The following is a 23,856-nucleotide window of genomic DNA, read 5'->3' as shown; positions in this document are numbered from 1 at the left end:
ACATCAAAGATAGACAACATAGCCCAAGTGCACGACGGCGGAGCAGGAATGAGCAGTATCTGGGTGATCTCGTTCTCCGTGCTTCTGGCCACCATTCCTCCAACATGGTGCCATTCATTCGGCATTCTCCACGTCTACCTTGCACTCGTTCATACTGAGCGTTCCCACTCGCACACATGCCATGAATTCTCCTTCGCCTGTACAGAGCAAAGAGAATGCAGGCTTGAATAATATCTTTATTAATCACAAGATTCCAGCGCCTCGCTCTGTTGCATGATTCAAACCTGTTGTTGTGTGGTTGAGCGAGGACGTGCTTTACAGAGGAGTCAGCTCGACAGAATCCCTTATGTGGGGATCCAGTGCCAGAAGGACCTGACATCCTTCGCAGAGATGGAAATCTCATAACGCACTGCAGCGGGCTCAGTTGTAATCCAGCCTGGGCGGCAGAGAATAAAAATGTTGATTATTAATCTACTTTTTAGCTACTTCTAGCTTACAAAATTTGACTCCAAGTTTTTCTATAATCTACATTTACGCTTGATCAGGGGTTATTATTTGTTACTAAACTAAAACCATGAAAAAAATTACTTGAAATAAATGTTTTCCTCTTGAAAAATGAAAAAAAAAAAGGTTTTTGATTTCAGTTCCAATATGTCAACCAATTAATGTTTCCCTTTCAGCAGATTCAACCTTACAGCTGAACCTAAATAAATGTAATATTAAACTTTAGATGATAGTATTTTTTGTGAAATATTGTAGTTTTTTAAAAAAACAAAAAAAACCTTTTTTAAATCAACAATAAAATTTAATGAAAAAAAAAAAAACTTCCAAAAAATAATTTTTAAGTCCCAACAAAATTTAAAAAATATCTGTCACAAAATAACATCATCTTAAGTGATTACATTGTCTTCCCATTCTGACTGATGGGATATGGGCAGTGTTTCCCAAAAGCATTTTAAGCCTAAGTAGATTGTAGATCCATTGGCACCAAAAGTCTCTATGAACTTATGATGCTTTTGGGAAACGCAGCCCTGGTTATGTAGCTAGACAAAATGGTTTGAAAGTGTTTCCAGAAAGACATTTTAATCAATAGAAGCTTTCATTTGAACAGCTTTAAAAGCTGACACTTGACATAATTTTCACAGCCCTTATCTGTGCACTTGGTCAAATATAACTCCTTTTTTTACGCAAGAGGAAAACATTTCACAAGCCTTAAGGCTAATTGCCCTCATTCTGACTGAAAGAAAGCCCCCCAAGAGACTGAGAGTGTCTTTTGAGACAAATAAATGCACACAATGCATACAATTAATGGAGGTTTAACTGTGGGCAAGGACTAATTTTTTCGTCCTTTTCTTCCAATCACATCTTAGAGACGAGAAGTTTCTAGCAATTACCTCTCCGTTACCATGGTTATTACGAATATTTCCAGGTTATTTATGCTTAGAGTGCCAGTCACACAGAAGACTCACCCATTAATTATCTAAACCAGGTTATTTTCACAGACTGCAATGTGATTATAATCACAATTTCAGAGCTCGTAGCTCACAAAAATGGCTTTCTCTCAAAGTGGCCAGCCTTTGCATCATCAAACAGACAGAACCACAATAGACCTTCCTTTGACAATGTCATCGCCACCTTCATGACACGTGAATGGGCCTATGAAAGAGCTGTTTATAATTTCTAACACTCAGCTGCTGCGGAAGAGCCTGATTAAAAGCACAATCTCAGAACGACAGATATCTCTTGGCATTATTTACGGAGCAAACCTGTCAGCTGCATTGCACTTGGTCTGTAACATCTGTTCTCAGAGGAGCCTCTTTTATGAGACAGCTTCGCCTGGCCGTACGACATCACCTTCAAGATTTTGATGTCTGAGCAGACATAATTGTGATTGTGATGCCAGCAGAGCCCGTCCTCCATTTATTCCACAGCAATCTTCAGCTTTGTGGCTGTGAGCCCATTCGTTGTTTTGTTTGCCGTGAAGCATCTTCGAGCAGATTTCCCCAGGATTCCCCAGTGCAGTGGGAGCTGGCAAATTGATTCTTACGATGTTTACCTTTCCCCCATCTTAATAATTAACCCGTAAATTAGCCATTGTCTGGCTTTAAGTCCCTCTGAGGTGTTCCTGAAATGAGCTGGTTAATTACCTTATCATACTTCTGGCTATGAGCCATGAATGAGGAAAGCTGTACATCCTTTAAAAGCATCTTAATAACATCTCCTGCTTTTCATGTTAGCGAACCGAACAGCAATCCTGTGGATGACGATGATAGCGGAGAATGTTCTTTTAGAGGTGAAGTGTGTCATTTTATGAAAATATCCCAGTTTCATGGGGAGAGACAACTATAAGTTGTTTCGATGTCGCACCAAATAAGTGTGAGGAACTGTTTTCACTATGTAATCACTATTGCTTTGTCTGTTATTACAGATCGTTTGATATGTACTGAGTATTTATGTGTTTTTATAAAACACAGCAGCATCCATCTGTGAAGGATGTAGGCTGTCAAACATACACAACTGTTAGCCAATCATAGCAGTGGGCCATGTTTAACTCCGAGTCTACAATCCGCCATGTGGCCCACACCTATATTGCCTTTATTTAAACAGAGTAGTTGAGGGGGGTCGAAACAGAACACAAAATAGCGCATTACTTCTAAATTATGATTTTTTTTTTTTTATGTAAAAATCTTGATGGACCTCAGAAACAGTGTAAAATTAGTCAGTCCATGACCACTTTAATTATTAAACATTAGCTATTTTCTTCAATAATAATGACTCTTTATATTAAATAATAATGTCATTTTATTTAATAAATGTAATTTAAAAAGGTAATTCTCAGCTTAGGTTATCAGGAGTTGGCCAAGAAGTTGTTTTTTAGGAGTTGGGCAACTACTACAAATTTAAATGAAATTTACATTCAAGAATCAAATTTACATCCAAATGCTAATGAATTAGCAGTAATTCACGAATTAGCTAACCTGCAGTGTTATTTTAGCATTATTTAAAAAACATTTGACTGACATGCAAAGCAACCGATCACAGTTTGGCTTGTTTTAACATTGTGTTTAGATAAGATTGATAACAGATTGGCGTGCATCTAATACATTTTTAATTCAAGAACAATGTGCAAGTTTACTGCAAAAATGGTGATCAATTTTGAAAACCTAGCATTTAGTTGATCCCGATAATTGCTCATTGTCAAACTTGCAAACATGACTGCTTTCTTCTTCCATGACAGGGTTTGGCATCAAGATGGTTAAAAAATGTGACACATACATTTGCCAGAAATCCTGTCAAATTCAACCAATCAGATGGTTACTTTGAATTTCCCAAAGTGTTTCCCATATTGTGTGCATTATGCATCAAACATTCAAACAACCTCCTGACTAATAATACAACAACAACATCTCCACCAACAACATCATTATTTTGGTGGTACTACCATCTTTCCAACAAACAACAAAAGAGGGGAAAGTTTCAAAAAATCTGTCATTATTTTTGAGGTTCTAAAATTACACACTTCATCTTTAAGATGTACACAAACATTCCATTAAATTGGTTTTAGCACTTTGTTTACAAAAGAAATATAAAAACTGTGCTTTGTTGCGAAAGACGGACAGACAGCTGAACATATTTTCTTTGTTTATGCTTCAGTTTTCAAAAATAGCTAATGGCTGCTTTTCTCAATGGAAGTGACAATAGGTAAAGTGTTAAGAATCCTTTTTTAACGACACAAACTACATCTTTTGTCCTGATTGTTTTATAAATGTCTCATTTGGCTATCAAGGGCCCTTTTCCTCAGCAAAGCAGCCAACTGCCTGACCATTACCCGTTCTCTTCACTGTGCCTGAAAACCAAAACAAATCAGAGAGCATTCAGACAGAGGCATACTTGAAAGATGAATCATTGATAGGTGAAGAGTAGTTACATTTCCTGCAAGAGAGGGATAATCACTGTGCTCTAGATGAAGGTACACAAAACAATAGTTGGTTGTCAGATTGGAGTTCAGCCTCCAGGGGGAGAAGACAGGCAGCATCCCTCCCCCACCAGTCTCTCCACATGCTTGGAAGTCTCAGAGCGGTTGAAGAGTTTCTCTCGACCACGTCTGCATTCCTCACAAGCTTCGGCTCTCACCCTGCCGCTCCTCAGCCATGCTAACATGCCAACATGCTTCTACGACTCCCCGCTGTGCCACTGAGATACTACACAAAAAAGGGGTACCACTGAGCTACAGCATCACCCTGTTTGAGTAAGGGGTGTTATTACTGGGTTCAGCACAGTGTGGAGGCCTGCAGGTGGAGAATCAGTTGAGGCATCTCATACCCTGGATGGCTCTACTGGGCTGGAAAGGTCACACTTGCCTTTTTCCAACAACAGTATGCTGGTGCTGGACGAGTGCCTGCTTTAGAACTGTTCTGCATCTTTACACCGGCCCTAAAATGCCCTTCAATTATAATCAACAAAAGCCTTTTAGATTGGAAACAAAATGTTAAATCTGCTTAAATATGTTGTGAAAAGTCTTCCCTATCCATCTAAAATAAAATATTCTTTACAAATATCATAAATAAAAACGTGAATCTATTTATTTTATCTAACTAATTTTTGATTGAATTGAAATGTATAATTATTCCCTTTTATGTTATCTAGCAGTACATCTCACAGTCACTGTCTCTCCCTTTATGGAACCTCAGAACCGGCCGAACAATGATGTTACTTTATAAACCTTCCCCCCAGATAAACAAAGTAGGCCTACATTGCAATTCTTATTTATGAGTTTTACAGACATATTTTAAAATCCAATACAAAAGTAATTTAATTCAATGTCTTGATATATATATATATATATATATATATATATATATATATATATATATATATATAATTTTTCTCTAAAGATAGAAATTATTATTTTTATGCAGAATTAAATTTATCAAAAGTCACAGTAAAGACTTGTACGTTGTTACAAAAATCTGAAAGTTTTCTGAAAGAAATGCTATGCTGCACAATTTTCTACTGAATGAATACTGAAAAAAAATTATCCCAGTTTCCACAAATATATTGATATCAATAATATCAAACTTATTATATATATATATATATATATATATATATATATATATATATATATATATATATATATATATATATATATAGATATATATATATATATATATATATATATATATATATATATATATATATATATATATACTGTATATATATATATTTTTATATATATAAGAAGAAGAAATGTACTTGACCAAATCAGCGTAAGGATCATGTGACATTGAAGACTGGATTAAAAATTCTGTTGAAAATTCAGCTTTCAATCACAGGAATAAAGTACATTTTAAAATATATTAAAATAGAAATGTTATTTTAATTCATAATTCATTATAACATTTCATAATATTACTGCTTTGAATGTATTCTTTAAAACAAATGCAGCCTTGATGAACAAAACAAAACACTGTAAAAATATACAGACACTAAACTTGTGAATGATAAAATAGTCTCTCAAGACTGGTAAAACTCTAGCCAGCAACTTAATTTCCATTTAAAATAAATTTATATTTGATCATTTACAAATATCATGTGTGAATTCATGTGTGAATTGTATTGAATGTAACTAACAAAAGTTGCATCAAGGGCAGCCTGTGATATCAAGACATTGAATTAAATTACTTCTGGATTGGATTTTAAAATATGTCTGTAAAACTCATAAATAAGAATTGCAATGTAGGCCTACTTTGTTTATCTGGGGGGAAGGTTATAAAGTAACATCATTGTTCGGCCGGTTCTGAGGTTCCATAAAGGAAGAGAGAGTGACTGTGAGATGTACTGCTAGATAACATAAAAGGGAATAATGGAGATTGGAGATCAAGGTCTTTGAAAACTGCTGAAGGCCCGTGATGAAATGAAGGCACTCTTGCTTGTGATTTGAAATGTTCAGGAAGCAGAACGGAGGGGCGTTGTCTTCTCTCACATAATGCGCTGAGTGGAATGCGAAACCTGCAGAGATGATCCAGAAGAGATCTGCATCCACAAAAAGACACCATATCACTCACATATCAGAAACGCTGCCCCCATGTTTATACCCCAGCACTTTCATCTCACTCCGCATGCATCATATCACCGTGAGAAGGAGGAGGGCAGAGACTGGGAGCACTGATATGGGCTCTACCCCCCTCACAATCTCTCTCCATCTCTTTTGCAATTGCATCATAAAAATGGGGGGTTTGCTGGAGTAAATTAACAAGAGCCCTTGATATGCAGATCAGCGCCTATTAATCAAAGAAATGAGATTAGGATTTCAAATGGGGACGAAGAAAGCCTCCATTATCTTGCTGGAGTGTCATGTTTAATAACGTGGAACGGCGCTGTAATTCACAGGCACGGCAGGCCCAGGAGGAGAGACCAACCCTCGGCAGGCCCCTGCTCTGCGTCAGGTGACCCTGGAAGCTCGCACTGGGGTGAGGGGAAACACTCGATGTAGAGAGAGGGGAAGAGATAGAAGGGAATCAAAAGAGCATGTTCCTACGGGAAAGTGGAGGCCCTGCTCATTTGGCTTTGATGTTAAAGTGTCTTGCCGTGCTCGGTGGGGCCGTGTCTACGCAGCACATAAATAATGGCTGGCTAAATGTAGAATCTGCTCACTCATGCAGCTGGCGAACTGACAGAACGGTCGGTGTGCGTGTGTAAGGCATGAGGTGGATGCACAGCTTCATCTGCACACAAAGAAACGTGCTCATATTTGCACATAAACACATATTGACATTACCGAAATTAATATTTTTATTCAACAAGGATGTATAAAATTGATCAAATGTGACATTAGAAACATTTATAATGTTACAAAAAGGTCATATTTTAAATAAACGCTGTTCTTTTGAATTTTATATTCATCAAAAAATCCTGGAAAAAAGTATCAAGGTTTCCACAAAAAAATTTAGCAGCACAACCGTTTTCAAAATGGTTGATAAGTAATGTTTCATGAGGACCAAATTAGCATATTAGTGTGGTTTCTAAAGGATCACTGAAGACTGGAGTAATGGTGTTATTTTAAATTTTAATAACATTTCACCATCTTACTGTATATTTGATCAAAAAATGTTTTGATGAGCATAAGAGACTTCTTTCAGTGCATGCAAATGTTTGTGCACATCTATAAAGGAGAAACTTTGCTTAAAGAGAGATGAGGGTAAGAAGGCAAAAAGATTTAATAGTTGACGTGGAATGTCCTATTAATAAGGATACTTTTATACTCTCTGAAAATAACATCGATAATAACTCACCGTGTCATGTATGTGCACATACAGTCCTCTTCCTCCTTCAAAAAACAAGAAATTTCATTTGTTAGACAGATCTTTTTTTTTTTTTTTTTTTAAAGGTTGCTCTGAGTTAAGTCATTTAAGTTTTAGGATCATGATTTCATTTATTATAGATCAAATATAATTTAAAAGTTATCTCTCCTTCAGAAGTCACAGCGTAGATTTTAAACTGCTGTTTTATTTCACTGATGTTCTTATGCATTTAAATGGTTTTTGCAGTTTGAAGTTTAATAAAATATGTACAACTAGTATTAAAACGTTTGGTGTCTGCAAGATTTTTCTTTGAAAGAAATACTTTTATTCAGCAAGGATGCATTAAATCGATCAAAAGTGACTGAAGACGTTTAGAAGATTACAAAAGATTTCTATTTCAAATACATGCTTTAAAAAATTGCACTGACCCCAAACTTTTAAACAGAATAATATTTGCAGACCTCTATAAAGCTTGTGTTTTAAAACCTGTAACCTGATTTTGTTACATTTTTTGTTTGCTACCTTTTGTTACCTTTATTTTTTTAAAATACTACTATTCTTATTGTTTTCAGAATGTAAAATTTATAAAATATTTATGTAACATAATTCAATTGTTTTAATATATTTTTTTAAATATCTTTCATTTTTATTATATTTAGTATTCTTTTTAAACATTTTATTTAGTTATTTTATTTTACCACACACCTCTAATAGGTGCTAAGAATGTGCCTTTGTGAATGGTTAGTTAGATTTAATGACTGCTGACAAATGAAAATCTCAAGATTCACTTACATTTCAGTTTAAACATTTTCTTAGTAAAAGCAAAAAGTGCTACAATTATCCCTGCTCTAGCCTACTGCTTATCTCTTAAACACGGCCTTAAACACTGAGTTGTCTCAGTGCCCTGCACACAATTGATTTTGACAATCTTTTCGCCATTGGGAAAAACACATAACTCACTGATGACTGTGGGCCTGCACTCCTCGGCTCCTTGGGAACCACAAAAATTATGCTAGCATTAATGTTTAATATTGCCAGGGACGCAAGAGATGCACATGTGCGCAAGGTCCTTTGTCTTTGTGTCAAGCGAAATGTGCTTCGATGCAAGGCAAAAATCATTTCAAATGGAGGACAAGGAGAGAGAGAGAGTGCTTCCCCTTGGTCACCTCATGGTGAATAATGTAGAAAGGGGAGAAAGATGACGACTGGGCCTGCACATACAGACCAGGCCTCAGTAAGGCCAGGCCCACTGAGAGCTGACCCACACAATTTCCTTACATCTGCTCAGTGTATTGAAAACAGCATTTTGCAGTCTTAGAACTGCAATTATTGAGATGTATGTGTGTTTACACTGCATGTAATCAGATAAGCGTGTCTGCTTGTAGCAGGTATTAACGGGACAGTGCACACAATAATAAAGTTAACCATTATCTACACACCTGTATGGCATTCTGTGGGTCACAGAAAAATACAACATCTTTGTATTGCATGTGTGTCTCAGACTCAGCTTTTGTGCGCCTGGTTTTATAGCATCCTCATTTAGGCTATACCCCACTTTATATTATAGAATAGTATATAAGACAGATGGGTTCTCTTTCTTCCTTAATAAAGCACCATAAAATAACCTCCCCTGTGAGAAACGTGATCAATGAGCAAATGAAACAGAGCCATGTGTTCTGACAAACTGGTCTCTTAATATGTACATTGAGCACATAAATAACATATATAAGTTCTGCAGTCACGTCTAAATGAAGAACTGCACAATTTCAGCATATGCTAAGATTTAAATAAAAGATAAATACACATGAGTATTACCATAGTATTAAAATACATTTGTCTTGAGCAATGAATGAACTCTTTTGTTTGCTGCATTACTATGTACATGCACACCATTTGGGTTTTCCATAATCGTGATTTTGTCAAGCACTTCATAATATTATCCAGGCCTTGTTGAAGTGTTGTATGTGTGCAATTTTTATTACATTACTAACGATTACTTTCTACTATATTTTATACCAGACAGCAGTACTTTTTGTAATGATCTTCTGTAATTTTGATGAAAACATGTGACAAGTAAGACTATTTATGTCCCTGTCATGTTTTATTCTTCCTATAGCCTACATCATTTAACAAAAACAAAATAATTACTAAAATGTAAATCTGGTCTGCTTTCTTAAGATAAGGAGCACACTTAATCAACAACACTTCATCAACATCATCCTTTATGTGTGTTTGTGTGTGTGTACAGGTCAGGTCAGGCCAGGTTGTGTCCTCAGCACTCTTTCCATAAAACCCTCTCTATCCTGAGCAGATCTTCCTGCAGTCCGAACTGAAACACAACAACACCAGCACGATGACCTCACATTAAGCCCTCCACCTCGCTGACACCACATCCGCCAGACCACTCTGCGACCGCTGCTGGAGATTCTCAGGGAAGCTGAGTGTGGCAGTGGCTGAGCTTTGCTAACCTTCTTGTTAACCCTCTTTGTGTGAGAAAATCGGACCATACCTAAGCATCATCATCGGCAGTTCATTTGCTGGTACTCAGGGCATGTGTGATTACCGACAGGCAGCGGTGAGGAGGTCTCAGCCCCTCTCTGAGTGATTACTAATTACAGTTCAGACTGAGAGGGCGGCTGCTGGTGGAGGAAACCGACCCCAGCTAGAACACAACACCATACTAAAGTGCACAACAAAAGGAACACTCTGGTTTATATGTGGTGAGAAAGCAGAACAGCATCCATCCATCTATCCATCCATCTATGTTCTGATGGCTTGGCACATCAGAGTGTTTTTTGCAACAAATTAACAGCAAAAAAAAAAAAAAAAACCTCCTGTAAACTTCGGTACACTGGAGAAAGATGCTGATTATTATATGTCTGCTTAAAATTTTGTTTGAGAGAGGTATTATTTTTTTTCTATTTTAATCCCAAAAAAGATGGATTGGAAAATTATTTAGGGAAATAAACACGTTATGTGTTTCATTCATACTGGTAGCCAGAGGCCACCCTCGCACAGAAAATCCACATATGCATCTCAGAAGTAATAGAACTGATGACGTTCCAGGAAATCACTAATATGGACAAAGTAATCACTATGGCTGTAACTGAATAAAAAGAAGATTGAAATGTTTTGAATGATGAAACATAAAGACAAAAAACAGTCACCTGATACAATATCCCGGCAATATCTGTGTTCTTCAAGACATCTTGGGTATTTTCATAATGATTATATATTATATAATTATTATAAGTATATTTGTAAGCCATTGCTAATCTAAATAGCCTTTATTACATCTCACCGAACAGACTCGTGGGCACACAAACAGAGCCGATTCTGAGAGAAATAAAACATGCAGAAATTATTTAAACACAAAACAGAAACACAAAACCTTCTGGAATCCTTTGCTGCTCTTTAAAAAAGTATGACCATCAAATTCTAAACAAAAGAATGTTGAGGGAGGGAGGTGAATAGATTCCTCATCTTCTTTTCATCTTTACAAGCACTCCCATTTCTGTCAGCCTGCATCAGAGACATTCGTTGCTTGCTCTTTATATGCCTTAACAAAGAGAGGCAGAGGAAAGAATGGCTGCAACTTAAAGTGACAGCAACATTAAAGGATGGCCTTCATCTGGCATCTTGCAGGGAAAGTGACATTTAGAGGTGCACCTTGAGAACTGTGTGTTTACCGCACTGGACTGTGGGATGCATGAAGAGTCGCCACGTTGATGGCACTGTGGGGAATGTAAACTTCAGCTGGTAAGATGCAACCTGGGCACATTTTGTCATATTACTGACATGTTGGAGAAGAGCTTGTGCTGCTTTTATTTGAATGAGAGACAGGTGAAAGCTTTCACATATTCATATGGATGCAATGAATTCTTCAAACTGCATTAAAGCTTAGGCACAAACCTTTGCTTATTCTGTGGAGATACAATGCTCGCAAATAAAATGCTATTTTTGAGAAGCTATCAGTAGAGCAAATAATAAAACTACATTACATTTAAGAGGTAATTTGGAAGAGAACTGCAATTTTAGATGTCTATAATGCCGTCTAATTTTATGCAGGAGTCTAGAATGTTTCAGTGCAAAATAGTCCGCAATTCCATGCCATTACCTTCCCCTGCAGTGAAAGGACCTTTTCACTGTTTTGACACATGTCACTCAGGTGACAGGGTACTTGCCCAGTATTTTTGGAGAAGGCCTACACTTACTTTTCAGAGCTGGCTGGAACAATTTTTCAGTAGAAGTCTTCTCTCTACACCATTGATTTTCCAGTGTGACAGGTGTTCACTCTTGTGTGCCATTCAGAATTGATTCGAGAATGCCTTTTGAATTCCAATTCAATTACTAACTTTGAACTGAGGTAGCAAATACAATGCAGAATTGCAATTTAATTTAAATGTAATGAAGTACAATTAAAAGCGATTGAAATTCACAGTCACACTCACACATATCTTTCTGTGAATTGAGGGGACCTTCCATAGACTTCTATTACTTTTATACTGACCAAACAATATTTTCTATTTCTATTTTCTATAAACCTACCCTTTTACAGAAAACCTGTTTGCATTGCTACACTATCAGATAAACATCATTTACTGTTTTTAATAATTTTTCCCCACGTCAGTGTCAATGTAAAAAATTTCAGGTTTACAGTCCTTGTGGATCCATCTGATGTAGCATAAACAAGTATACACACACACACACACACACACACACACACACACACACACACACACACACACACACACACACACACACACTATTTTTAAATAATGTATTGACTATTATATATTCAATTTCAATATATATATATGTATATATATATATATATATATATATATATATATATATATATATATATATATATATATATATATATATATAGCCTTTTAGAGGTAACATTCAGTATTTTAAAAAGGTATAAGTTTAAGACCTGGTAGAAGAGAACAGCTGTAGAGAAGGCAGAGCCTTAAATAAGCCACTCCCCCAGCTACACTGTGATTGGTTGACCTGATCCAATGAGTGGTAAAACAAATGAAGTGTCACAGTGGGAGATTAGATAAATAAGTGAGTGAGGAGCAGAAGGTGGACTCGGGTTTATTTCAATTTGGCCAGATCACTAGAGCGTTCCAGGGTCTCAATCCCTAATGACCAGAGGGGGATGGGAGTGTATGGACTCTGTTTGGAGGAGGGGAGAATACACAGACAAATGGATCAGAGATAAAGGATTAAATAGAGTCCTTAAGACAGTCTCAGTCCCCACATCATGGATCAATGGATGACACATTTTTATTCAAATAGTCATAGTATATAATATATATTTTAATCTTCATGCTATCGTGCAATCTTGGTCTTCTTGGAAATGTAGTTCTGACAATAAAAGTTACTTAACAATGCGATCAGGCTGAAGGCATAGCCAAGCACTATAATATTTTCATGGAGTCAGGAAAGTCATGGTCAGCATAGAGGTTGACTGCAGTTTGAATGGTCACAATGAAGAACTGGAGCTGAAGGGGACAAAGAAAAAGAGTGATACAAAGGTGACCGAGCTTTTATGTTAAATTATTATTTCCTAAAAAAAATCATATTGAAAGTCTCACCAGCTGAAGCGAAATGAGGTATTGTTTCCACCACAAGTACTTATGCATTTGGGGGCCCAATGCTGCCAGGCCACAGTACATATACATTACCACACGAACAAAAGAGTTTATGAGGCCAATAAGGAACGCCGAGGGAGGGAGAACATCTTTAGTAAATCATTGTCTGCCTTGACACTTTAGAACATATGACACTCTGAATAAAATAGCAAACATCCATGAGATATTTTATCAGTTGCCTTACATAAAGACAATACCACATGCATTTCTCAATACTTCCATTGTCTATTTCTGAAGCAATACATCATCTAGTGGTGTCAGAGTGCTACTGCATCTAAATCAACCCCCAAAATGGAGAATCACATTTAGGAGCTGAAAAAAAATTGTTAGTTAATTACAGTACCTTAATACAGTGGGGTACAAAATATTTGATTACAAATTATACTGCAGTTATAGCATAATTTGAGTGAAAATTAACATAAACGTCTACAGCGTGATTTGACGATCTAAATAGCATCTTATGCGTCAATAGAAAATTTTGTGCTAGTTTAATACTAGATTTAAATTGTATTTTAAATGTTGTATCAGACTTTTGGACCTTCAATAGTTCAACCTAATATTTTATGTTACACAATGATTAAGAATAGTTCACCCAAAAATCCAAGATGTAGATCAGTTGAACAGATTTGGAGTTAGCATCCCATCTCTTGCTCACCAATGGATCCTTTGCAGTGAATGGGTGCCATCAGATTGAGAGTCCAAACAGCTAATAAAAACATCACATTAATCCACAAGTAATCCACATGACTCCAGTCTTGTGAAGTAAAAAACTGTGTTTGTAATAAATTCATTATTAAGATGTTTTTAACTTCAAATCGTTGTTTCCAGCAAAAAATAGGAGCGTTCTATCCAAAATACTGCTTTTTCCAGTAAAGGTCATTTTGTCTGAACCAGGAGAGAAATATGCACAGATTAAGCATTGTTTACAATGGAAAACAGTCCAAAACAGTTCTAAAAATGTTTTGGTGGATTTTGATGTCATAGGACAAAGATGATGATGGATTAATGATGAATTTGTCAATTACAAGATGCAAGATTCAAGATCATGTAGCTTTTCACTTTACATGACATTTGGACTCTCGTTCTGACGGCATTCACTGCAGGGGATCCATTGATGAGCAAATGATGTAATGCTACATTTCTCAAAATCTGTTCTGATTGGGAACACCTCAAGTATATCTTAAATGACCTGAGGGTGAGTACATTTTTAGCAAATTATACTTTTTTTGTGTACTATTTCACCTCTATTTAAAAACTTGACACAACCTTTGCTATAAATATGTTTCTTGATTGATAGTATAACATTGTAACATTGTGCTAAGTGGACTGTTGCATGTAAATAAAATAATCTGTTTTACCCCAAGGTAAGAACACTTACACTGCCCTCCCGTAACATACTTGACACCTGCCCACCAATGGAAAATCATGGAGCCATGATGATACACATGCAAAAAGGTCAGTTGATTGTTCTTCTTCCTCAGAATGAAGAACACCTGATGATAATGCCATTTACTTATTTATGTAATAAAACATCATAAGACATTCATAAACAATGCTATCTGATATCAAAAGACTAGATTCATTTACTGAATCAGTAAGTTCAATTACTTTAGAGAAGTAAAACCACCAACACACTCTGGCCATCTGCATGGCATTAAAATCGCACAAAATTAATAGAAGCAATAATTATCATTCTTAATCTATTTGATTAATCTGTTTCATAAATATTAACTTCTTGGGGGAGAATGCAAATAATTTATATACAAATAATGTTCTTACCCTCATTGCCAAGGGGGTTTCAGAGTAGTCAACAGGCTGACACACCAAGCTGTAACCAAACTGAACTAAAAGCAAAACATTAATGAACATTAATAAAGATCCCACCGACGTGCAGCAGCGGAGAATAAACCAAAAGCCATCCATCTGTCCTCTTGTCTGTGGGAATGAAAGAACTGCTTCATTAGCTCGTTAAATTGCCTGATATAGTGGTTAAAGTACTTTATAAAAGTATTTTCATACTGCTTTCGTCAGTTAGACGAAATTAGTCAAATGCAGCCTATTTGTATCGGTGAAAATAGGCCTAAGTAAAAAAAAAGAACAAGCTGTTGTAGTTTATTATGTCACATAAAAATAATAAAGAAGATTTAAAGTAGAAAATCAGATATGTACTTGGCTTGCTGGAAAAATACCTCCGTTTTCTAGAACCCACTGGTGAAATATCTGGAGCCTTTGCCATGTCGACGGGGATACATCTGAGCGATTAATAATCAAAGAGAACCGTGTTTGTTAATGTATGGACATATTGTAAAAAGAAAATAAGAAACAATCAAACAAATAAACTAAACCGAGCCCTAAAGTAGCCTATTTTAATCAGCCTATCAATATTGGTGAAACTGTTGGCTATTTTTAGCGTAAATTCCTTACAATTGCACTTGATGTTCATTCAGTAATGCCCAAACAGCGCCATCCATCGGTTGCATTTGAGAACAGCGCGAGAGTTCACTGACGGGTGTATGATCGTTATTTAAGTTCCATGAGAAGGAAAATAATGATGTTATCAACGAAATTACGACACAGAGCTCTCGTTCAGCATAAATCGATGGTTCAAGGAGGAGTTAAAGGGTTAGTTTACCCCAAAATGAAAATTAGCCTGTGTTTTACTCAACCTCAAATCATACTAGGTGTATGTGACTTTCTTCTTTCAGACAAATCCAATCGGAGTTATATTAAAAATGGTCCTGGCCCCTCCAAGCCTTTCAATGTGGTAGCGGGTGTTGGTCATCAACATTTCAGAACACGTGAAATAAAGTGCGCGCATCCGTAATAAAATGTCCTTCACATGGCTCCAAAGGGAGAATAAAGGCCTCCTGTATTGATTCCATGCATTTTTGTAAGATAAATATTAAAAATTCCAATGTAATAAACACTTTTTTCTCACTTCTGTTGACTGTCGTACGCAGAAGACATTCCGGCGGATGACGTAAGATTTCGGCGTTGTGTGATTACGTTTGAAATATGGACATTTATCTTACAAAAACACATGGATCGCTACAGAAGGCCTTAATTCATCCCGGAGCCGTGTGAGGGAGATTTTATTACGGATGCGCGCACTTTATTTCACGTCTTTTGGACTGTTGACAACCAACACCTGCTTGCTCCCATTGAAAGGCTTGGAGGGATCAGGACAATTTTTATTATAACTCTGATTGGATTCGTATGAAAGAAGAAAGCCACATACACCTAGGATGCTTTGAGGGTGAGTAAAACACAGGCTAATTTTCATTTTTGGGTGTACTAACCCTTTAAGGAGTTTAGGCTATGCCTATTATTATTATTATTATTTTTAAAGCTTTACTCTCAATGTAATGCTCTAATTACATGCTTTATTGTCTTCTCTGAAAAGTGATGCTTTGTTACATTTCTTAAATATATGAGTTAATTAATTATATGAGTTGACGGCGGGTTTTGTGGAACATGTAGCTGGTTTGTTACTTGTCCAAGGTGGTCTACCAGCCCTATCCAGTATGATCAAGGTCTACCAGATCAGTCCCAGCCCCATCTTCTAAAATAGATCATCTTGGACCAACCTGAATGAATGCAACCATGAATCCAGTAGCTACTAATAAATCATTTCCAAATTCAACAGCACAGTATCAGCTAAAGGTTTTGACAGAAAAAATTACACGTGGTAGATGCTGTATATTAAATGCTGATGTAGATTTATTTTTATACAGCTCCTTGCATACCACTTTGGGTCATAAACATATTTCCTTAACACATCATATAATCACATAAATACAAGGCAGTTAACAAATAATACAAATAGCAAACTCTTTCGTTCGGCACTCTTAGATATTCCCTAAAATGAAGGAGGAAAACAGAAGTCTTGTGTAAATGACTCTTCTGCTCAACATCCGTATGCAGACCCCTGACTCAGGTTTAAAGTGCACACTTCATTAAGAGCAATGAGAACCAACTGATTTCCCCTTAAAGGTAAATATAAGGTCTGACACAAGAGCTGCTTCATATAGATAAAAAAAGAGTAAATTTTTAAACCAAAATACAACAATTATTGGAAAACAACAACAACAACAACAACTAACTGTGGTGATGACTATGTTCTTGATGCAAATGCTGGATTGGTTCCTTTGGTACACTGGTCACATCTGAATCACCTGTGCTGTTATTTTTATTTTGATGATGATGATGCACATGTTGGTGATAATGATAATGCACGTGTTGATGATGATGCTCATGATGATGGTGATGATGCTCAACTGTTACAGGCTCTGTATTGTTAGTGTTCTGGTTCTTCACTTCTGTTTGCTTATTTGCATTGTTTGTGTTGTTCTTGAAGCCTTCGGATATGGAGGAGTTTGCATGTAACTGGAGGAGAGTTTCAATAAATGAACATTTTTGCAAACATTTCATAAATGCAGCACTTTCTGAAACTTGAATATTTTCACTCACTGAGCAGTTGCATATATTTTTGTGGTATGTAGCCCTGATGGCAGCTTCTATATAAGGGTAGTGAAGGAAGCTGAAGGGCAGGACAATGTGGAAGGTAAGATGTCCACATCTGTGCAGAAAGGAAATACAAAAGAATGACCATGATATTGAACACAGAAAACAATGTTTGAGAAAAAGATCTCAGATTTTCATTTTTCTTCTGGATAACCTTCATATGAGTACAAAACTCTAAAGAGAAACTAGTCAGACTAGTCATATTACTGGATGGATTTAAAAGTGTGTTTAACTCATACCTGTCATAAACTAAAAAATCATCCTTGTCTCCTTCCAAGATGTCCCAGACGTCATTTTGCAGTGGGCTCTGCTGATACACAGGGATGCCCTCTGCCGTCCTCCTCTTCAGCTCCCAGTACATGGCCCTGGACTGTGCATCCTGCTCATTGACAACCAGGAATGATATGTCAGTCAGCTTGCCAAGGGCCAGCTTGTCACGCAGTTTTCCCAACTTCCGAAACAAAAGGAAGAGAACACAAGCAGATTTAGCTGACTGAGAAGTTTACCACAGTAGCACAAACCCTGAAATTATACTAGAAATAAAAGCAGTCACTTTAAGTAAGGAAGGCCATTATACAAATTGGCTGTCATTTCTGTCCCTCACATACATAGTATTTTTATTATATATTCTAATGAATTTGATAACGTTTATATACTGTATGATTACTAAATACTAAAACTTGTATATAAATAAATGCAAATAAAGGCTATTATTCTGTCTTCTTTAAATACATAAAAAGTTAATTCTTTTTAACTATCCCATTAATAAATAATAATAATAATAATAATAATAAAAATAATAATAATAATAAAAAAAGAAACCTTTTTAGAATGAAACGTAAGTCACCATTTTTGGTACTGTGTGTTATTGTTTGTTACTTTTGTCAGCTGGCAAAAATTTTAAAATGTTAAACCTGCTATAATTTTGTATAGTAGGCAAATAATAAATGTTAAATGTAAATGCTACATTTTGTATGGTAAACAAATTTAAAGGAATAGTATAAATCTCTCACCGGGCAGCCTGCGTGAGACAGAACTGTCAGCTCGCTTTAAGAAGAGCCACAACAACTACATTTCCTAGAAGGTTCTTCATCGGAATCTCGCCATCGATCTCCCACTTCGGAGCAGGCTTACAGATTCTGGAGGCATTGCTTTCCCTCTCCAAAAACAGCGGTGAAGCCCAAAGCAGAGCTGGAAAAGCAGACAACCACAGAGCCCAGAGAGCCTGCATCATGCCTGCTGAACTTCACCCTCCGCAATAGCTGCATACAAAAACCACCAGTTCATCAAACTAAAATACTACACAATCAATTACTTTGATGTTTCATTAGTTAGTTTTACATTCATTTGATCCCATACACACATAAACAAAAAGGCAAAACTGACATGATTTGCACAAACCTCAGGCTCTGTCCCTTGGCCTCCTCTGGGTCAGAAATAGAGAAAATGAGGGTAAGTTGTCTGGTCCACACTTTTAAAGGTCTCAATCTGGACAAACCTCCCCATAAACAAACAGAACAAACCAGTAAAAGATAGGAACGGGGCCTGGTGTACTACAAAGTGATCCAAGATAAATATGAATGCAAGATAAACACAATAACTGATAACAAACTGAACCAGATTTTAGGGAGGTTTTTTTTTGACATGAAACAAATTTCGTCATAACTTGCCAGGGGGTAATAATATTTTACATCAGCTCAACATACAACATACAAATGATTAAAGCTTCTGTATGCCCTTTTACATAAAAAGACTTAAGAGAGGTATAAAGCATGCAAGTAAAGCATGCAATAAACGTGTAAGCATGCAATAAATATGTTTTGAATCTACATTAAAGTGTCAAAATGCTGTTTTAACATTGCTGTAATGCTTTGATTGACCTTCTGGATATTTGAGTTGACATTTGGAAAAAGATTTAAACAAACTGATCTGCAAATACGAAGTGACTTTAAAATCTTGGGGCCTTGTGCAAGTTTTATTTGGTTTTCTTTCTACCTGGCAGTTTTTGTTACTGTTTGCTTGAGCTAATCATTCAGTGATCAGATCACGTGAAAAGTGCAAGTGCATCTGAAAATTTACTTTCCTGTTGAAATGATGCAATGGATCCCTCAGTGACCAATGTTTTCCAATTACTATATAGGTAACATATAGTATTATTAGTTATATATAAGTAATTCATCATAGATATTAAGATCTATGTGACTGTACTTGTCGGCTCATTCCTTTAAAAACCGCAGGAACATTCACAGGACCAGGGGTCTCAGATGTGCACACATGCTAAATAAATGAGAAAATAAAGTAGATTGAAACTTTTTTTTTTGTCTAGCCTTGCTGTAAATTCACCAAAGTCAACAATCTGAGATTTACTCTCAACAAAACATTTTTGAAAGATCTTACACCATCCCATTGGCAGAGGAATTGATTTTAGTTTTGCAAACAACAGTGTTTTATCCTTGAAATGACTGGGCCAAAGTACACACTTTAATCCATGGAGTAACAACCTTCCGTACACTCAAAATATCTGAGCAGACATGAGCGCCAACACAAAAGTTAACTGGTTCCCCCAGTACTAAGCATTCAGTGTTTTTTCTCTTTTAATTAAACTGCTCTCATTTAATTAAACTGGTTTGACCCTAAATGTTCCTCAAATATCCCTATTAATGTGTTTTTAGAACATTTTCCATAAAAAAAAAAATGTTAAAGCCAACAAAAACTGTTGGTTACCAATATTATTTTATGTTCCACAGAAGCAAGTCAATCCTACAGGTTTTGAACAATGTGGCTGAACTAAAATATTAATATAAAAAAAGTTTATTTTTGGGTGACCTATGCCTTTAAGACAAACAGTTGACAAGGGATCCATCAAAGAGCTGTTGAAATAAAACTGTACAGACAAGGGTGGCAAACATGAACACAAAAATCCTAACATAAAAAAAAAACAGAAACTGGTTTGCAGAAAGACAGAAGTTTATTATTCAGCACAGTTCCCTTCCGTTTGGCAACTGCATGAATCATTTGTGTGGTGGCTCTATAAATATGTGCTATCTTTTTGGCTACTAAACTCGTACACCAGATTTACACCACTTTAAAACTACCAATATACCACTTTAAAATAGTGACATTTTCCAAGTCTCATTTCTCAACTTCCTCTCACAGAAACAAGCAAAGACTTTCTAATATCTTTGTCTCAGTAGCAAAAAATCAAGTATAGAGTGATAACATTTGGTTTTCAGGGTATATTCTTATGATTTTGTGAAGAGTTTAAATTATTCCACCAACAGTTTACCTCAATTTTCTTAAAATAGGTAACATTTAAGGGATTCCAACTACACAGCCCGATGCAGCAAGACCAAAATATTTATTTTTGTTAAAACAAAAAAAACACATAATAGTTAGTGAATCATCTCCAGACTGTTGTGGTATTTATGCAAATGGTTTCAAAATGCAATGACAACAACCCCAAATAACTTAACCCAGTAAACACACATCTTCTGCGAGTCCCGCCTTTGGCTGATTTAACAGTCAAGCATCAGTGCAGTTTCTTGCAAACACAGTGTCTCAGGTCATGACTCCAATCAGTCGTTCATCACTCGTCACGTTGCCCTCTGGACTGTCACAAGCTGTTATGATGCCCAGGCCGAGCTCTGCCAGCTCGTCCTGCATACTCGTGGTCACCATCATTTTGGGCTCCAGGCGATTACACAGCGTCCTGTAAGAAGGTAAAGGGTAGCCCAGTTCCCTTAGGTACTCGTATCCTTTAACCCCCACTGCGCAGCGGATTTTACGGGCTGTCAGTAAAGTATCATGGGACCACACTGCCCTCCGAGAACGCTTGGCCAACGTTAGGGCGCGTATCTGATCCTCAAACAGGAACACCTGTAGCCCCTTCTCTATTTTACTCAGTTTGTAAAGACGTTTCTTCATCTCCTCTGCCTGTGTAACAAAGAAATGACAAAATGTGCTTTCGATCGCTAATATGTCCAATCGATTATGATTTATTAGAATGAATGTTACCTCTCTCTGTAGTCTGACTGTGTGTTGCTGCTGCTGCTCCAGTTTGGTTTTATAATGCTGGCAGAGAGAACAGGGTCGCTCCTCATCTGTCCGCTGAACCCCATCCTCCTCTGAATCCACAGGTGGCTGTCGGCGGGCATATCCATGATCCCCCATGTTCAAGTCCTTTTCTACTGCATTAACAATATAATATGTTCATTTGCAGTTCATCCCCAAAATTTTCACCATTGTTCTTAATGACAATGATTTGCATAAAAAAGAACTGTTTAACCTTTGAATGCGTAACTAACATGGATGGATGTCTAAAAGGTGATTTACACTTACTGAGATATTGGATATTTAACACTGTTGGACAAAAAAAAAAAAAAAAAAAATAATATATATATATATATATATATATATATATATATATATATATACATATATACTTACACTATTACATATGTCTGGTAAATACCGACACTATGAACTTTTTACAAAAAAATAAAAATAAACAGAATATAGACATTCTTTTACAATTTTTTTTCCCTTGTCATTTTATTGATAATGAATACTTTGAGGAATATTAAGAAGGTGGAGGTCTAACATTAAAAATGAATGAGGGAGAAGCCGGTGGATGACGTCCCGTGTTTACTAATGACCTGATGTATTCATTAAATGGTTAAACTTTCATAGAAAACCTAGCATATGGTTTAGAATGGCATGAGCATCACACATAATTATTATTATTATTTTTTATTTACTCATAGATGCCTTCATATAAGTAAGTTTCAAACATACACAAATGAATACACTAGCACACAGTGCTTTTTTTCAGTGAACTGGCTCAAATATGTGACCCTGGACCACAAAACCAGTCATAAATCAAACGGGTATATTTGTAGCAATAGCCAACAATACACTGTATGGTTCAAAATTATAGATTTTTTTTAATGCCAAAAATCATTAGGATATTAAGCAAAAATCACGCTCCATGAAGATATTTTGTAAATTTCCTGAAGTAAACATATCAAAACTTAACTGTTGTTTAGTAATAGGCCATTGCTAAGGACTTAATTTGGACAACTTTAAAGGCTATTTTCTCAATATTTCAATTTTTTGGCACCATCGTATTCCAAATTTATCTCGGCCAAATATTGTCTTATCTTAACAAACCATGCATCAATGGAAAGCTTATTGATTTAGCTTTCAGATGAATCTCAATTTCCAAAATGGACCATTATGACTGGTTCTGTGGTCCAGAGTCACATATACAGTGTAGGGCACTGGGGGAAAACAACATGGGATAAAAGCATTGAAATATAAATTTTCCACCCTTCTTATATTTTTTCCATCACCTTGTCCCCTTGAGGCTCCGTACTAATATCTTTACCTGGCTCATTTTTAACAGGTAACACTGCTTGGGGGGTGACAGGAGAGGGAGGGTCGGGTACATTGAAGAGTGTGGGGATAGCGTTGGGTTTGAGTTTCCTTCCCCCTGCTGGTGATCTGGCGATCTCCTCAAACTGGCTTTCTTCAAAGTGGTCCTGCAAGTCATGGAAATGAAGCTTTGTGATAAAAGCACACATATACGATTACACAAAAAAGGAAGCCAGAAGAATGACTTCATTGTTGTCTTTTGCAGAATTTAACACTCGCATGCGGTTCACTTGCCTGGCACAGTCTGGAGCAGGGAGTGGGTACAAAATCACGCCGACAGTTTACCAGCCACTTTCTCATGCGCACGGGGTCTTTCGGAAAGCGAAAGAGCTGCTTTCCAATAGTTGTAGAGTTCGAGCAGTTTGGAGCGGAGCATCCACCCATTTTTATTTACATTCGCCAGATGTTTAACTTATCATCTGGGCACAACAACGGTGACACGTAGCGGACTGCTAGCACAGGACTTAGAAGCAGTATTATTAAAAATACTTTACAATTCAGAAAAAGATACAGCAGTTATTTTAGCAGACGCACGCAGTGACTTTACGGCGGTCTCTTTAATGCATTGTGTATAAAATGCGATTTTTTAAAAGACGAATATGTTTTACTAGTAAGTGAAATGGAGTTTGTTTGAGCCAAAATGGCGTCGGTAACTTCGGTAGGCTACTTGATGACGCGTTATCTGAGAGTTGACTTTAGATACGCCTGTATAAAATTCGTTCACATTTAGCACATATTGGGATAAATAATCATTTTTTCATCATAACCCATTTTTTTTTTCATGAACGATCGTTCATAAACAATCGTTTAAATTGACTTTTACCACAAGTCTAGATTCATATCTGATTACATTTAATTTTTCAGCTGGCCTGATTATTAGTTTTTTTTCCCTGTAGTATTTAGTTCAGTAACAACAGTTAATTACAAAACAA

The 23,856-nt window shown here is 36.4% G+C and overlaps 2 protein-coding genes and 1 pseudogene across 3 annotated transcripts; all 3 read right to left on the bottom strand.

Annotated features, from left to right (window-relative positions):
* Nucleotides 1-12,272: 12,272 nt before the first annotated feature.
* Nucleotides 12,273-15,235, bottom strand: LOC109076123 (annotated as a pseudogene).
* Nucleotides 15,236-16,665: 1,430 nt separating this feature from the next.
* Nucleotides 16,666-19,048, bottom strand: selenop2 (selenoprotein P2). The gene is made up of 5 exons (XM_042718328.1): nt 18,893-19,048; nt 18,505-18,753; nt 17,731-17,943; nt 17,438-17,546; nt 16,666-17,353 (listed from the first exon to the last, which is right to left on the bottom strand). The coding sequence occupies exons 2-5, from the start codon at nt 18,723-18,725 to the stop codon at nt 17,066-17,068; spliced, it is 831 nt and encodes a 276-aa protein (XP_042574262.1). The 5' UTR covers nt 18,726-18,753; nt 18,893-19,048; the 3' UTR covers nt 16,666-17,065.
* A 1,392-nt stretch (nt 19,049-20,440) lies between these two features.
* On the bottom strand, nt 20,441-23,611 carry LOC109104039 (52 kDa repressor of the inhibitor of the protein kinase-like). Of its 2 annotated transcripts, XM_019117405.2 has the most exons (4): nt 23,159-23,602; nt 22,878-23,031; nt 21,506-21,678; nt 20,441-21,424 (listed from the first exon to the last, which is right to left on the bottom strand). In XM_019117405.2, exons 1-4 carry the CDS (start codon nt 23,306-23,308, stop codon nt 21,050-21,052), a joined length of 852 nt encoding a protein of 283 aa, XP_018972950.1. In that variant the 5' UTR covers nt 23,309-23,602; the 3' UTR covers nt 20,441-21,049. The 2 variants fall into 2 exon arrangements, with proteins under 2 accessions (XP_018972950.1, XP_042574261.1); XM_042718327.1 differs by having other exon boundaries at nt 20,441-21,675; nt 23,159-23,611.
* Nucleotides 23,612-23,856: the final 245 nt, after the last annotated feature.

Source organism: Cyprinus carpio, chromosome B2 (assembly GCF_018340385.1).
Source record: "Cyprinus carpio isolate SPL01 chromosome B2, ASM1834038v1, whole genome shotgun sequence".
Classification (NCBI taxonomy): Eukaryota; Metazoa; Chordata; class Actinopteri; order Cypriniformes; family Cyprinidae; genus Cyprinus; species Cyprinus carpio.
Note: the sequence above shows the minus strand (reverse complement) of the source record. Positions and strands in the feature narration are given on the sequence as shown.